This window comes from Condylura cristata, unplaced genomic scaffold (genome assembly GCF_000260355.1).
Source record: "Condylura cristata isolate star-nosed mole 26May11 unplaced genomic scaffold, ConCri1.0 scaffold00029, whole genome shotgun sequence".
NCBI classification, from domain to species: domain Eukaryota; kingdom Metazoa; phylum Chordata; class Mammalia; order Eulipotyphla; family Talpidae; genus Condylura; species Condylura cristata.
Genome location: NW_004567130.1, coordinates 1,337,290 through 1,353,233, shown reverse-complemented (window position 1 = coordinate 1,353,233; position 15,944 = coordinate 1,337,290). Strand labels below are relative to the sequence as shown.

The 15,944-nt window shown below is 59.4% G+C and overlaps 1 protein-coding gene across 1 annotated transcript; it reads right to left on the bottom strand.

Annotated features, from left to right (window-relative positions):
* Positions 1–3,357: 3,357 nt before the first annotated feature.
* Positions 3,358–15,872, bottom strand: LOC101629871 (filamin-interacting protein FAM101A). Its single transcript, XM_012731214.1, has 4 exons — positions 15,523–15,872; positions 6,227–6,336; positions 5,303–5,615; positions 3,358–5,186 (listed from the first exon to the last, which is right to left on the bottom strand). Exons 1-4 carry the CDS (start codon positions 15,727–15,729, stop codon positions 5,157–5,159), a joined length of 660 nt encoding a protein of 219 aa, XP_012586668.1. The 5' UTR covers positions 15,730–15,872; the 3' UTR covers positions 3,358–5,156.
* Between the last annotated feature and the right edge of the window lie 72 nt (positions 15,873–15,944).

Sequence of the window (15,944 nt, the reverse complement as noted above, 5' to 3'; positions counted from 1 at the left end):
CTCTGTTCACTAGTGGAAGGTTGGGCTGCCTTCCCCTGAGCCTCGAGGCCCGTGTAGTGAAGGGCTGCCCTCTGCGGCCACCCCTTCTCCAAGCAGTTAGAGGACCTCCACCCTGGCAGAGCTGGGGTCAGTCCTGCACGGCGGGGTGAGGGCCCTCAACTGTCCCACTTGCCTCCCTCTGCAGAGGCCCCTTGTTCATGTCCACAGCGGGCAGCCATGGGGGTTGCACGCAGCAAGGTGCCCCACACCAGCTGTTCCCAGGGGGTCTGGCTTGCCAGGATCATGAAAACTCCAAGAGCTCTAAGGAGTGTGGGAGGTACCTCTGCCCCTTACAGGTCCAGTGCTAGAAGGGTGAGCCCCACCAGGTAGTCGGCAAAGCAAGGCTTCTTTCTGCTCAGTCATGAAAAACCCAGGGGTTCTGCTTTAATCAACTCTACCCTGCCCTGCCTGCAGCCTCCAGCCAGACACCCAGAGTGGGGCGCACTCAGCCCATGGGCTCATGCCCAGTGTATGGCCAGGGAGCGCTGGTTAGAACACTGGCTCCCCGATGGGGCCTTGTCGGCAAGGACAGTCACAGCCCTGGGGGTCCTGCACACCCCAGCGGACATCCAGACCCCAGACCTGCCGCAGCTGGGGCTAGGGGAGGAGAGAGCCAGGGTTCTCTGGGGGTAGGCAGCCACCTGGCCCGCTCGCCTGGTCTGCACCTTTGCGAAGCTGGTGATGCCCAGTTCCAGGGGTCCCCACTCCCTCATGGGAGGGATGAAGGCTTGGAAGTGAGAGGGGCTTGTGTCAGGCTCCCCGGCAGCTTGAATCACCCCAAGGTGACCCCTCACTTAACCCTGCCAGCCAGTGCCACAGGTGAAACGAGAGCTCCTGGCATCCATGTGTGGAAGTACCAGTCTCTGTGGTCTTAGGACACTTGAGTGCCCACTGAGCCCTCCTTATTTGGGGGGCGGGAGGCTCACTACCCTCTCCACCACTGGGCTCAGCCCGGTACCCAGGTTGTAGTACTGCATCCAGAAGGCAGGTGGCAGTGTTGGGCTGGCAAAGGGTCATGTGCTGGGAGGGGCCTCCTCCAGCCAGTGCAGGCTAGCCCCACCTGAAATCCAGGACCCGTCAGGTCCTGGCCGCAACGGCCTCTGGGGCTCGACTCCACGTGCTGGGCCATACAAAAACCCAGGACCCCATAGCATCTCCTGAGGCTGCAGTCAGGACAGTTGCAATGGAGGCGGAGTGGGGGTGCCAGGTCTACATGGCCATCTCTGCCAGCCTCAGAGGAGGCCTGAGCTGGCACCACACGCCACCTCTGTCAGTCTTCTCTGAGGGCCGTGGCCCAGTCCAACATGTTTGCAGGACCTAGGGAGAGTCCCTTAGCCCCTGAAGGGTCATCCCACCTCAGTCATTTTGCTTCCTCACTACTCTGTCTTTAAAACATGGGCCTGTGTTGTTTCCCCTACTTCCATCTCCCTGGAAAACTCCTGCACATATGTCAAAACCCAGCTGGGGTTTCACTCCTCTAGAAGCTCATCATCTCTTGCCACCTCTCTCTGGTCTCTGCTAATACACTGTAAGCCGTCAGTGCTCCCACACACCAATCCCTCGAGAACAGAGCTCTTGGCTTTCCCTTCTGCCTGCCCAATCTGCACCCCTACCCCTACCCCTGTGAACTGAACTGACACAGTGAGGCCCAGGGAAGGACAGCTGTTAGCAAATGTTACCCATCTCGGGCATTAGGAAGCTGGTTAAAATGAAGCTCCACGGGCTCCCCCACTCTTGAGAATAAGATTGCGAATACAATTGTCAGGGAAACTGCCCAACAACAGCCAGGGGTCTCTGATTCCAGTGGCTTGTAGTCCTCACTAGTGTTGGGGGTGGGGGGTCAAGGTCGCAGGCATATCCTGGCCTGGAATCCAACCCTTCATTTCTGTCTGTCAAGAGTAGCCTGCCCCCCCACCCCCCGCCGTCCCAGTGTGAAGAGCTGACACCCACAGAGGGAGGAGGGGCCCCAAGGACCTGGGTTGACTCAGGACAAGCCAGAATAACATGACAGATGTGATAAGCCAAACTGGAGTAATCAAGATGGCTTCCTGGAGGTGTGGATGGGGTATCCTAGGAGGGCAAAGGTTGGGAGGTGAGGTCCAGTGGTGATGTGCTGGAACTGGGTGGCTGGACGTGTCCAGCCCTGGACTGCCATAAGGTAATTCACTGGGTTCCTGGAGTTGGGGTAGGTTGACTTGCAAGGCTGCTGGGGAATCATGAGGGAGAAAACAGGCCTGGGGAAACCAAAGTGGGGCCAGTATGGGGGGAGCAAGAAGGTCAAAAAGGCCAAGACAGTGTCCCCTACCCCAGGTGGGAGAGGGCCAGGCCACCTATGGGGCTGGGAGGAGGGGAAGCATGAGAGGAGGAGGACAAATGGGGGAGCCAGGTGTCTGGTTCACCCTCACCGCCACTTATTGGCTGTGTGGCCCAGGCCAAGTCACCTGACCGCTGTGCCTCAGTTTCCCCATTAAAACAGGGAGACCTTGGCAGTGCTATGATGGCTGTTGGGTTGTCTGGGTGCTCTCACCTGCCTGGGCTCAGATGGTAGCCTGGGAGGCAAAGACAGAATGGGTATGATCGCAGGGGAGGCAAGGAGGGCCGGCTGTGTATTTGGGGAGTAAACTGAGCGTGGGCCATTGTGTCTTGGAGAAGGGGAAGGAAGCCCTCCACGAAAACATGTTGGCTTTATAGCCTCCAGGAAGCCTTGAGGATTTGGGATTGGGTGTAGTGAGGACTTCTTTGTCCTTAGCCCTCACTCCAGTCCTTGCCCTGTGAGAGACAGTCCTCCTTCCAGGCAGGTAGCCCAGCAGGGAAGAGTCTGGATCTGCTTTCCCATTGGCGGTGTGACCCTGGGCAAGTGACTTAACGTCTCTGTGCCTTGCTTACTCCACTGTAAGATGGAGGTGGTCATACCAATGTTGGTGAGTAAGGCAGAAAGGTGTGAATGCCCAGAACATGAAACAGTGCTGGAAGTCTCCCTGGTCACTCACAACGGGCTCCAGGGGCTCTCTGCATGCGGGAGGAACAGGTGGTCAGGAGGGTGGAGGCCTACTCTGCAGAGAGCAGGGCCTTTTTCCAGGGACCAGGATGTAGAGTCCAGAGCTTATGGGGCTCTAAAATGCAGACCCTCGGGCCCGCCTTGGACTTGTCTAGGACTCAAGATCCTGGGCCTCGGCATTTTTTAATTTACTGCTATCTGTGAAGGTATCTTACCTAGGTATGTACATTCCTACAGTCGTAGTGACAAAATCGGAGACTATTATATTCACTGCTAGATCCTGAAGACTTTGAACTATTTCCAGAACATTCTAAGCCTTTCAGTTTTATTGACAAAGGAAAGCATGCAAAAAAAAACATGGGAAGAGTCCAAGAAAGTGGTTAAGCACCAGACAACGAAGCTGGTCTTCCTCCAAGACTATTCATATACGCAACGTCACGATCCATATGGTAATTCCCAAGAATGTAGGATTTTTTTGTGGAGGTGAGTTTGGGAAAATGCCAGGGTAGGTTAATCTTGAATCACCAAGTATAAAAAACTGGAGAACACGTCTCCTTAGTCTTTAAGGGGACACATTCTATTTCACACACAAACATTTGGGGGGTAGCTTTTGGGGGAGCCCTATCTAGGAGTAGAAGGCATGGCTCTGCCCCCACCCCAGCACCCCAGCCTACCCCCTCCCAAACCCCTGTAAGATTGGGGACCACAGAAGGTGAGGGCCTCAGAAACACTGAAGAGGGGGCTTCTGGTTCTGCACCTTTTATTAAGATCAACTGATGTCTTATTTGTTAATCAAAAAGCATCTCTGTGGAAGAACCTGCAGTATCTGTAGATCTTTAAAAATATACCTGTCGCTTTGCTGTCCCGGATGTGAGCTTGGAGTCACCTCTGTGCCCCGGTAAGCTTAAGCCCCAGAGAACCTCTCCTGATTGTGGGGTTCACAGCGGGTACTGCAGTGGCCCTATCTTGCTGGGGCCCGTCTGGTCCAAGACTATGCTGGGGGATCCTGGGGCATTTGTTCTGGTAGCACCAGCCCCAGCGCGACTCCAGCACATCCTGACTCATCCTGGCGTGCTGGCCGCTGCCTCCCTGCTGAGGGCCACTGGGGAGGGAGGCCACAGCACCGAGTCCTTACGTGCGGTAAAGGGTAAAGGCCACCCAGCCCCACGAATTCTTTCAGCCCACAGCTGGGCCCAGAGCCCGCTTAACGTCCAGACAGCACCAGACTGGTGGCGGCAGGCACTTCCGAGAGCTTAAAGGCCTCCCCTCCCCAGAAACCTGGCACAGAGGCCCTGGCACCAGGGCACGCTTGTCCTGCAGGCATGGTGTGCACAGAGGTCAGCCGGGGACGTCCGCAAGCACGGCCCTGGACGCCGAGCTCAAAGGCCTCCATCTAGATGGCTGTGGGCGAACCCACACTGGGGCCACGGGGGCCCTGAGGTGGGCCTTCTTCAGGCTGCGGCTCCTCTCCTCCTCGCCCCCAGCACAGAAGGAGCACCGGCCAGGCCTGCAGCACCAGCCAAGCCCGCAGCACCGGCCAGGCCTGCAGCTCATGCCCGACACCCCCCAGAGCCTAGGCCACCTCAGCCTGAACCTTCTGGGGCCAAGCTGCACAGGCCTCAAAGCCCCGTTTGGGGATGCACTTTCTAGGTGTAGTGGGCCCCCTCTCCCCTCACACTCGGCCTGGGAGCCTGGCCCCCCGGCCCCGACACAAGAGCCATGGGGGTGTCGATGTCAAGGAATCAAGGCTGGGGTGCTTCTGTCCTTCCAGCATCCTGGTCACCCTCTACCTCCAGAACCCACTGACGCCCCTCGCTTCCTTCCCTGCCCTCACTGGAGGTGGCCCACCCAAAGAGACCCTGACCCTGTGCTTGAGCCCAGGCCTGTGGCCTCACCGGCTTCCATGTGCAGAAAAACGGATGCTTTGACGGAGTCCGCCCCGGGTCGGGGTGAGCCCCTCGGTGAGCAGCCTGGGCAGGCGCCAGGAGCAGCGCCTCATCCACGCGACCCCCAGCTGGCGGCCTCCCCACGCCCTTGCCCAGGCTCCAGGCCCGGCCTCTGGAGCCAGTCCTTTGGGGCCCCGGCCCTTGCCGGTCACTGCCAGGGCCTGCCTACCCTGCTAGCGCGCTGGGGGGCCGGGGGAGCCCGGTCCTGTCTCGGGGGGCCCTGGGGGGCCTGGTCCTCTCCGGGGGGCCGGGGGAGCCCGGTCCTGTCTCGGGGGGCCCTGGGGGGCCTGGTCCTCTCCGGGGGGCCGGGGGAGCCCGGGGGCTGGGGCCCCGGGCGCTGGCACAGCTGCAGGTGCACGCTGGCAGTGAACCAGCGGCGGGGCCGGCCCAGGCTGCAGTGCAGGGTGGTCCGGAAAGTGTTGCTGGCGTGCTTGGGGAAGATGATGGTGGTGCTGCGGAAGCGCAGGGCGCGCGGCCGCGGCTCCAGGGTCAGCTGGCTGCGGTAGCTGCGCCACGTGCAGTTGGGGGCGGCCACGATGGTCTCGCTGTAGGCTGTGACTGTGGGCACCGGCGCGTAGAACACCTTGTCCCGGAAGTGCTTCTCCGAGGTGTACTTGACCTCAGAGTTGCAGCTGGAGGGGGTGGGAGGAGGTGGTCAGTCCAGGAGGGGACCACAGGGTGACCCACCCACGTGTCAGGGCCCTGGGCAGAACTCCAACAGAAAGGTCTCCTCTTCTCAGAAGTCAAGGTCGGGAAGGTCCAATGTGGGACTCGGGCAGCCTAGAGGGGGCAGCTGCGTGCAGGATGGGGCCTGAATGCAGAAAAGCCATAAATAGGGCCCCTGGGGTGGGGGGTGCCCAGAGCTGGGCTCTGCAGCACACCAGGGTTGGGGTGCTGCAATATCAGCTGACCTCCACACCCTCCAGCCCACACCCGTCCACCCTTCCTGCTCTTAGGACTGTTGAGGGGTTCAGGGGCAGGACGTCACCAGCCTCCTCTCACATGGTTCCAGAAAAGTCTCTTCCCTGTGGAGAGGGACAGGTGAAGGTTGGAGCAAAGTGGGGAGACACAGAAGGCCCCTGGGGTCTTCTTAGAAGACCCTCCTAGAAGCAGTTATCTTAGGCTAAGACATGGCCCAGAGGGGTTCCTAGTGGAGGGGAGCCTGATGAGACCCCAACCTGGCCTCCCTACCCCGCTGAGGAGGCAGGATCGCGCCCCTCCCCAAGCCCAACCGCCCACTCACCGGATCTCGTGTGTGGGTGCTGGGTTCACCTCGATTCTCTCACCAAAAAACACCGGCAGCATCCGGGGTCTCATCTCAAGTGCCGGGGAGTTTGGGGGCAGGGAAGGGGGCTGTCGGGAAAGCCACAAACTTGGGGTTAAGCACTGTGGCCTTCGCTCCTTGCCGCACGAGCTTGGACTAGAGGCCTGCTTCGCTGGGGCCCCCCCGAGGGGGTAGCCCCTGCCACACCTGTGTCTGTGACACACCTGCTCCAGAAGGGACATGCAGGTGGGCAGGTCCCAGGCAGGAGGGTGTGCTCCGGGTTTGCCCAGTCACCTCTTGTGGAAGCTGCGGGGTGTCTCCCTGGAGCGCAGAGTGTGACTGGCCATCCCAGGGTAGCAGCTGATCTCCTTCTGAAGTGACTCCTGGGTGGAGGGGTCGTGAACTCAGACTAAGTTCCAACTGCCCCAGTCTCCCCAGGTGAGGAGAAATCACAGTGGATGGTGTTTGCTGAGTCCCAGCCCCACCAGGCACTGCTGGTGTGCCCCCAATCTCATTCATCTGGAGGGGAAAGCTGTCTGAGCAGCCCTGTTTACAGACACTAAAATGCCAAAGGCTAAGGCCGCACCCCAGGCTGCACAGCTAGGACCAGGCAGCCTGGCTCCAGCCTGCTCCCCCACTCATGCCCCGCCTCCCCTGCCCACGGGGCAGCTCTCCACTGCCCACCATGGCCCACCCAGAGCACCAGCCCAAGCACTCCCACCTCTCGTGTGCCAGGGCTGCCTCTGCACTTTGCCCATGCTGTTCCCTGTCCCAGGCATGTCCTTCCAGTTGCTCCTCTTAGTCCTGTGTGGGCATCAGCTCCTGGTCTTCCCAGGAGAGGAGGGTCCCTGGAGTGCCCCCCTCTGCTGCCATCTCTGTGGCCCTCCAGTGTGTCTGTCTCCCCCAAACTGTAAGCTCCTTAAGGTCCAGGGACCAGTAGCCTCTCTAACCCCAGCAGAGATGAGATCGCACAGGTGCAAAGCAGTCCTCTCCCCCTGACCTGTGAACCCCCGGGTCAGGCCTAAGCCGGTCAGATCTGGGACCAGCCTATCCCCAGTTAACCACAGTGCCCCCAGCACAAGGACAGGGGCCACAGAGAGAAAGGACATGAGGCTTGGAGAAGGAAAAGGTCCCCCCAAGGCCATGAGCTGCTGCCCTCCAGGTGACCTGTCTCTCCCTGGCATTTGCACCGAGTTGAATGCCCCATAACGGGTCACTGAGTTGAATGACCCATACAGGTCAGCGGCGGCCCTCCCAGTGTGCGGCCGGCGAACAAAGGCCTTGGGTCCTCATTGCCAGGCATGCGGCCACCAAGACTGTAGATGTGGCTAAAGGACGTAGGATGGGGAGAGGACCCCGGATGATCTGTGGGCCCATTCTGAAGTAGGGAGACAAGAGCACCAACCTCCAGGTTCTGGTGAGGACTGAGTAAGCCAAAGCGGGCAAGTGAGGGAAAGTGCTCCCTGCAGTGATCCCTTGCATGAGTCAGCACAAGCTGCCTTGTGTTGAGATGGTGAGTCCTTTCCGTGAGGTCTGGGGCTCCTCTCTGGAAACAGGTATAATCCACACCCTTTTGAGCCCGAGACAACAGCATTCCTACATTCCAGAAGTAAGCACTCATCGCTCCAGGAGACTGAATTTTTAAAAAAGACAGTGACAGTGACAAGCCTCGGACACCTGTGACATGCTCTGTAGTTCACTGTTAAGTCAACACTGATCCCAGCTACTCTATGACTTGGCACTTAGAAAAATAACAGTCCCGGGGCCCTCCCTGGTGGCGCAGCGGGTTAAGGCACAGCACTAAGAAGCTAAAGCCACTTCAGCATGAGTTTGGTCCCCGCCCCGGAGGTGACCACATGGTGTGGCAGACCTCTCCTGACCCGCCCGCTGCTCCCCTCAGCAGTGTACTTTGTCGATCTCCCTGTTCTGCTCCCCACTCTGTCTCTGGTGAATCCTCTCACTGCTCTGCACCTCTGGCCTGTACCCCAGTTCTGTATCCATAAATAAATAAATCTTAAAAAAAAAGAAAAAAGAAAAATAACACTCTCCTCAAGACATCATCTGAAGTGTGATATTGCCCCAGTGTGTGGGGGTGTCTGCTGAGCACCTACTACTTGTGAACACCCAAGTCTGCCAAGCCATGTGGGTGGCATGGGGCACAGCGCCTCCTGGGCTGTCTTGTTCAAGAGGGGGAGATGGGGCCACTGAAGAGGAGGAGGGGTGTCGTGAACATGGGCCTCCAGTCTGGGAGGTGCTTCTTTGGCCCAGATGGGTGGGAGGGCTGGGAGTGAGAGGTTCTGCTGCTGGCTTGTGTCACCCCAAGGAAAGAATAATGCCTTGCTCATACGCAGCCTTGGTGCACCTGGGTCGACCTGGAGCAGAGAAGCTGCCAGAACTCCCGATTCCGCCCAACGTGAGCGCGACCCGATTCCGGTGGGAACTGGCTCACCCACTGGCTGCCAGAAGAGAAGACAAGACTCGATTCACAGGCTGGGCTGTGAAGCCAGAGCTCTGGGCACCGCTTTCCAAAGGCCCCAGTGGAAAACATCTGAAATCCACCCAAGCTGGAAGCGCCCACAGAGATACGAGAAGCCGGCAAAAGCCCAGACACAGGCTGGCGTCCACGGGGCCTGGGTGGCGAGACAGCTCCGGAAGTGGCCCCTGGGACCCAGGACCGCCCCACCCTTGCCTCTGGGGAGGGGCCAGAAGAGAGGACAGTGGCCATGGGCAGTGCCAGCCTCCCCACAGCGTCCGGGTATCCAGAAGCTCCAAACCCAGCCTTTCTGGCTGCAGGGAGATTTTAACGTCAAGATGGCAGCGACTGCCCGTGGAAGCCAGCCAGGCTGGAGAGCGGCCAAGAAGGCACGCCGCTGGCCGGGAGGTGGCTGGAAAGGACAGACAGGCCCCAGACCAGAGCCTATTCCCATGGGGGCTGCCCAGGTGGGGACGGGGCTGGGTGCACTCTCCCCTCCTGCCCCCCCACCTGCCAGAGCTGACCTTGACTGACCAGAGGGAAGGAGGCTCCTCATGGCCTGTTCCACAGGAGGTGATGCTGAGCCCCTTGGTGGGGGGGGCCTGCTCATTTGTAAAATGAGGCCTGTTGTGTGTGAGCCCCTGCTGAGACCCAGTGGGAATGCCTGAGGCACAGGCTGACCAGTGGAGGGGTGGGCGTGGGGGAGGGGGCCACAGGGATCTCCTGGCAGCTCTGGGCCACAGGCGCAAGTGAGCCCCATGCACAGAGGAGCAGGATCCCACAGCCAAGCACCCAGTCTCTGGATGCTGTGCCCCTGCTAGGACGGGGCATAGCCTGGCAGCCCCGCCGCCAGCTCTACCTAGGGGTCAGACAGGGCCCCGTCTAGCCTTGGGGGTGCAGGCTGGCTCCAGATCTCCAAGGCAAGCAGGGTGTGGGGGTGGGTGAGTGGAGCCCAAGGCCAGCATCCAGAGACAGTGGCCCTGGCCGCCCGCCCCACTGCCTCACCCAGTAATTCCTGCCAGGCTGGAGAGCCTCACTAGTGGGCCAAAGGCACTTGGGGCGCTTTGGAGGTCCACTCCGTGGCACAGCCCACAGGCCAGTAAAGCTCTGCTGAAGAGCCTGTGCCTGGGAGCAGCGGCACCTGCAGACCCTGGCTGGCGAAGTCACATAGGAACAGCACAACGGTGTCGGTGCCCAGCCTGGAGACACGCATGCACGCACGCACACACACGCATGCACGCGCACACACAAGCATGCACACACGCATGGACGCGCGCACACATGCACACCCACATGCATGTACGCGCGCGCGCACGCGCTGCAGTTGCCACAGCGTGGAAGCTGGCAAAGCTGCGCTGCCCAAGGAAGTGCGAGTCCAGTTCATTCAGGGACCAACAAGCCCCTGTCAGCACAGGAGCAGGCAAAAGCAGGGGCCCAGCACTCACTGCTGCTCGGGAGAGGGTAAGGCCACCAGGGGGAACCCACAGTCCCAGTGGGGGGTCCTCAGTGAAGGCACAGGAGGCCTTTCGCAGCTGAAATGGCCTCTCAAGGCACCTGGCCTTACCGGCCAGCGGCCCCTCCTGGGACAACTGGAATTAAACTTGAATATCTCCGGCAGGCACCTGGGATTTGAGACCAAAAGTGCATAGGCTGGGCTAAAGCTGACCTTGCCCTTGGAAGAAGGAGGGGTACAGAGCCCCCCCAAGGGCACCTAGAGGCTGCTTACCCTCCCCCAACATAGCACTACAGGGGTGCTGAACAGCCAAGAATAGAGCAGGCTGCTCCCCAGGGACCCCAAGGCTCCAGGGCCAGGCTCAGGCCCCCAACATCAGCAGAGGGCTGGCAGGGTGGCACTTAGAAATAGGGTCTTGGGCCCTCCCTGGTGGCACAATGGGTTAAGTGCAGCACTATGAAGCTGTCCGCAGCCACTGAGTATGAGTTCGGTTCCCCGCCAGGGAGGTGACCCACATGGTGCAGCAGACCTCTCCTGACCTGTCCGCTGCCCCCCCCCCCAGCAGTGTGTTTCAGTAGAGCTGCCTGTTCTGTTCCCCACTCTCTCTGGTGAATCCTGTCACCCCCCACAACTTTGTCTTGTACCCCAGTTCTTATATGCATAAATAAATAAATCTTAAAAAAACAAAAGAAATAGGGTCTTTGCAGATATGATGAGGCCCCGCTGGCCCTAAATCAATGACTGGCGGCGCCTTGCAAGAAGGGGAACTGCACTGGGGACACGCAGAGGGAAGACAGTGCGAGCCTGAGGCAGAGGTGGCCTGCGTCCCAGAGGCAGGGGCTGCAAGCTGCCCCAGAGGCCAAAGGACACATGGGTGGGTCGTGGAGAGAGACACGACCTTCCTGACATCAAGGCCTCAGCCTTCTGGCCCCAGAACCCTAAGATGGAATTTCTGCTGTTGGGAGCCACACGCCATTGGCATTTTGCTATAGCAGCCTGGGAACAAGGGAATAGACAGCGACAAGATTCTCCCAGCCATGAGAGGGAAGTTCCCCACCCAGGCCACAAGAACCCCCTGGGAGGCTGATGGGCTTGGGACAGGCCTCCAGTCCCCGACAACTCGGCACTGGGGCTTCATAGATCTCACAAGGGCCGGGACTCCCAGGGACACACCCTAAACCCTGGGAAATGAGGGACTGTCCCCTGGTCAGCCCACCCAGGATGAAGCAGAAGGGCTGGAGGGCAGTGCCGGCTTCTAGCATGTCCTCCCCTCTCTCGTCACCACCTCCCTTTCTGCACACAGGTTTCTCCCACACACCTGGCTCTCTACTACTGCACTTGCTCAGGCACCCTGATGACAAGAAACACACCTGTGAACCTGCCAGGGTCCATGTGGCTATGCTTGTCTCCTCAGGCGATCTGTTGGTCCAGCTCTCCAGTTAGCATGCAGCTATCTGTCCATCTTTTGGTCACCCTGTTGGCCCTCCATTATCTATGTCCTCTCACCTACCCAGCCATCCATCGATGCACCTCTTTTCGTTCGTCCGTCCATCTGTCCATCCATCCCTCCATCCATCCATCCACCCATCCATCCATCCAACCCATCCATCCTTCCTAACTGTGGGCTCTCTTTTCCTCCCTCCTCCATCCTATTTCTCCATCACAGAGAAAATGGGAAACTCAGAAAGCCCCTAAAAGGTGGCTGAGATGGGAGGTCTCCCAGGGCCACCTGGGCATACCGAGGCCTGCGCCCTCGGCCCCAGCCACGTCACTGTCACTCTCATTGGCTGAAGGCAGCTCTCTGAGTCTGGGCCTAGGGAGCGTGCCCTCGCCCTCGGGGAACTGCACCCTGGCTCTGGGAGATGGCCGGCCCCCAGGTGCCACCTGCCCTGAGCCCAGATGCCAGCGGCCAGGGAAGCCATGGCTGCCGGGAGGAGCTAAGGCCCACAGCAGCCTCTCCTCCACCACAGACATGACAGCTGCCTGTCACCCATCCCAGGGAGAAGAGACGGCTCTTTCCTCCAATACATGCTCCAGAGAACATAGCTTAAGTTTCCAAATGCCTGTAGGAAGGGGCAGCACTGGCCCCCTCAACTACCCATATCAATTTGGGGAAAGGTATCTGTGACGCCCTCTCATCCCCTGTGACCTGTCCCTCCCATGCCCCTCTGTCCCCCAGCTTGGCCGGGCAGGAAGGGAGGAGAAAGGACATCAACGGCCGCTCCACCTGCAGCTGTTAGGGTGGCCCAGAGGGCCTCTGTCTGTTCGGTGCCTCCCTCGCCCGCTGGTGAGTTGTCTACAGGATGGAGGCCGGGTGCACAGGCCAAGCTCCTGGCCCAGTGGGCAGCAGGGGCTATGCCTGAGTCCTGAGCAGAGCAAGCCCCACCCCTGTCCAGACAAGTCCCACACACAGCCTGTTCTCACAGGCCTCCCTCGCAGTCTCGGATTTGGTTTCTAATTTGGGGGGTGTGGGAGCTCATGATGCCTTTAAAAAAAATAAAAATAAAGCAGTCATAAGCACACGTTTTAAAGCTCAAGTGGAATTTTACTTTCTGGCCTGGCCTGGCCTGCAGGGCCCAGCTCTGGCCTCTCCTGCCTTACTCCCTGGGCACCAGCAGCACTGGTCTCCTTGCCACCACTTGAACATACCTATCTTTTCCTGCCCCAGGACCTTTGCACTTGCCATGCTCCTGTCAGCACATACTGAAACCAAATCTACTTCCTGGCTACTCACTGTCACTTCCCTGACCACCCTGTCTAAAGGAGCGCCACCCTCACCTGGCTTTTTTGTCTTAAGGGCACCTGGTACCGCCACAGCATACAGCTGGTGCTCAATATGGAATGGTGGGACAAAGGAGTGATTCTCAACCTCCATTTGGATCAGGTATCACAGGAATATTTGCTTCAAAGAGGATATGAAAACCATGGTCAAGGTAAGTGCAGGAGAGTCACTGCCCCCCGCCTGACCCCCCAAGGCCTTTTCTGTCCTATCTGGTAGAGCCCCTGCATCCGTGGGCTCCTGCACAGAGGGCCCAGCCAATTAATTCCAGCAGGAGTGTGTGCGTGCATGCTGGTATGTAGGGTGGAGCTACACACTTCCTGATGAAGAAGACATGCCGGGATCTGGATTCAGAGCAAAGACAGCCAGCGTGCCAAGAAGGCTGTTCTGGAGCTGATGGGCACAGGCTGGGCTTGCCTGCCCGTCACCCCAACAGTGTCTTCTCGGGCCCTTGAACATGGGCTCTGACAGCAGGACGGATGTGAGCGTGCAAGGTGGGCAGTGCCTGCGTCTACTGACATCTGCTCCCAGAATGCAGCTCGGAGGGTCTGGAGCCAGCGGGGGTCGGGGAATTATCAAACGCCAGACTAGTGAAGTTTAACAGGATTTAGCTGGAGGTGGGGCCCACAGGGCTGTTAAGGGTTAGGTGGGTGGGTGGGACCCCAGGGCTGAGAAGAGGTTGCCCCTAGTCACCGCTGCTTTTTTAAAATTTTTATCCAAAAGCAGAACCTAGAATTCCACAGGCTCATGCAATTTTGTTTTTTGATTAAAAAAAAATAGCGAAACCTCACTTAGGTGGTTTATTAGCTTCATGGTGAAAAGTCAGGTAACAGGAGGCGGAAGGGCCTAGTGTCTGCAGCCAGAGTCCCTGGGTCCATCCCAGCACAAACATTCCACCTGGGGGACTCTGGGCCTCAGTCACCCTCTGGCAAATGGGGGCAATGAGAACCCCCAGATCTCACTGGACTATGGCGAAGATGAAACAAGTGGGCACAGTCACAGGCTTAGCTCAGGCCCCAGCAGGAGTGATACCTCAGAACCAGGTATCACTATCTGCACAGAAATAGCCCCGGCCTTGGCCTTCAAGCCAAACTACAAGACCAGGGACGTGGGGGTCCCAGGCTGGCATCTAGTTAACGAGGAGGAGAAAAAAGCAAACCCACCAGTCGCGAGGACACGTAAACCAGTACATGGTGCTGGCTGGCCTCGACTGGCCTGGCTGGACAGAGGACCTAGAAGACCCTCCGTAAAGAGGATTCTGGGTCATCCAAAGGAGAAGGCTAGTCCTGGACTTTTTCTTTGAGCCCAATTGTGTAAGACATGGCGGGGATTTATCCCAGCCTCAGCTGCCCAAACAGCCCCAACCGGGGTGCCAGGGACCCATCCATGCCTGTGGAGGGCAGGCGGCTTAAGACAGCAAGATCAGTTTCACTGCAAACAGCCCCGTTGCTTCTGTCTACCCCTGCAAGTCCCCCCACGCCTCTCCCTCTTCCCGCCAGCGCCCCAAAGAGAGACCAAAGTTCAAATTCACAGCATGCTTTTGGTCTGTGACTCCCAAACTGCATACTGTAACCACCTAGAGAGGTTTTTAAATCCTGCCCAGGTTGCACCCTGAAATGAGAGTGCCTGGGGTGCAGGGCCTGGGTGTTTGTTAAAGATCCCCAAGTGATTCTAACACCAAGTCGAGTTGGGAACCCACAGGAGCAGGGGAAGGAAGGGCCCCCTTTCTTCCTGCTGTTGAAGGGATTTTAACTGGGGAGCCACTGACTGCCCACATGGGAGGGACCGAACAAGCATCACCAGGGCCCCAGGAAACCAGAGCAGGGTAGAGCTGAGTTGTACAAACACCCCAAAGAAGAGGCTAAGCCCTGCAGAACGCAAGGCAGGGGCTGCTCAGCCATCGCCTCCCAGGTAGGAAGGAACCGGGGCCAGGGAGCCCAGGCAATCGCTCCGGCCCATGGGACGGCCAGTCCCAGCTGGATCCTTCCCCCATCCCCTGGAGGCCCCGCTAGGTCTGGCAGGAGAAAAACCTCGGGTCCCCTAGTCTGGGGTTCCAGCTTCCCCCAACACCACATGGGCTCCAAGGCAGGACCCCCCACACCCCAGAATGGGCAGAAGGGTTCTGTCTGGCTGTTTTGTTTTTTTGTTTTTTTAGGTTTTGACTTTGGCAGTGAACTGGGAAGAAGGTCCCTGGCAGCCAGGGCCGCGGGCACAGACTTCTGCAGTGCTGAGGCCTGGGGTTCAAGACCACCTAGGCAGAGCCCACTTTTCTGGGAACCTTCCATGCAGTTCTTCCCTCCCTCCCCTCCACTTTCTTAATGACAGTAAGAAACACTCACTAGGAACACCCCCCAGTCAGGCAGAGGGCTGCAGGTCCTGGGGTCAGGCAGACCACCCCCACCTTCATGCCTGTTCCTACCTGGGCTGACACTGGGCCACCTTCTTGGTGGGGGTGGGGGGCGGGGAGCCCAGCCCTGGCTTCCGAGACATGGCCACAGGGGTGCAGCAAAGGCAGACCCTCACCCACCCTCTGACCTGTCCCTCCTTGCTGCGCTAAGGGGCTTGCTTACCGCTCTAGCCTCGCTGGGTCCGGGGGGCTCCGAGGAGGCACCGGCGCCCCCGGCGCGGGCGTCGAGGATGCCAGGCGCCAAAGAGTAGAAAGGGGGGCTGGGGCTGGGGCTGGGGGGCAGCCCGGAGTCAGGGCTGTCCAGCAAGCCCTCCCGGCTCTTCTCCTTGAGGCTCTCCTCCATGCCCTGCAGATGCAGGTGGCCCACCATGTCTGGGGGGTGCGGGGCGCGGGCCCCCGGTTCCTCGGGGGTCTCCACCACCGCACCGGAGCCGGCGGCGGCGGCTTGCGGGCTGAGCGCCCGGAGGCGTCCTGCGAGCAGAGCCCAGAAGCGCCGCGTCAGGCCCTGACGCCCCCGCGCTCCCGGGTCTGGCTGCCGCCGGTCAGCCGATCGGGGCGCACCGCCCCCAGGAGGGGCTGCCAAGC

Coding starts and splice junctions, on each gene's coding strand:
- LOC101629871 (XM_012731214.1), bottom strand. CDS start 15,729: ATGGTGGGCCACCTGCATCTGCAGGGCATGGAGGAGAGCCTCAAGGAG. Junction 6,337..15,522: donor GACCCAGCGAGGCTAGAGCG/GTAAGCAAGCCC, acceptor CTTTCCCGACAG/CCCCCTTCCCTGCCCCCAAA. Junction 5,616..6,226: donor GCACCCACACACGAGATCCG/GTGAGTGGGCGG, acceptor CACCCCCTCCAG/CTGCAACTCTGAGGTCAAGT.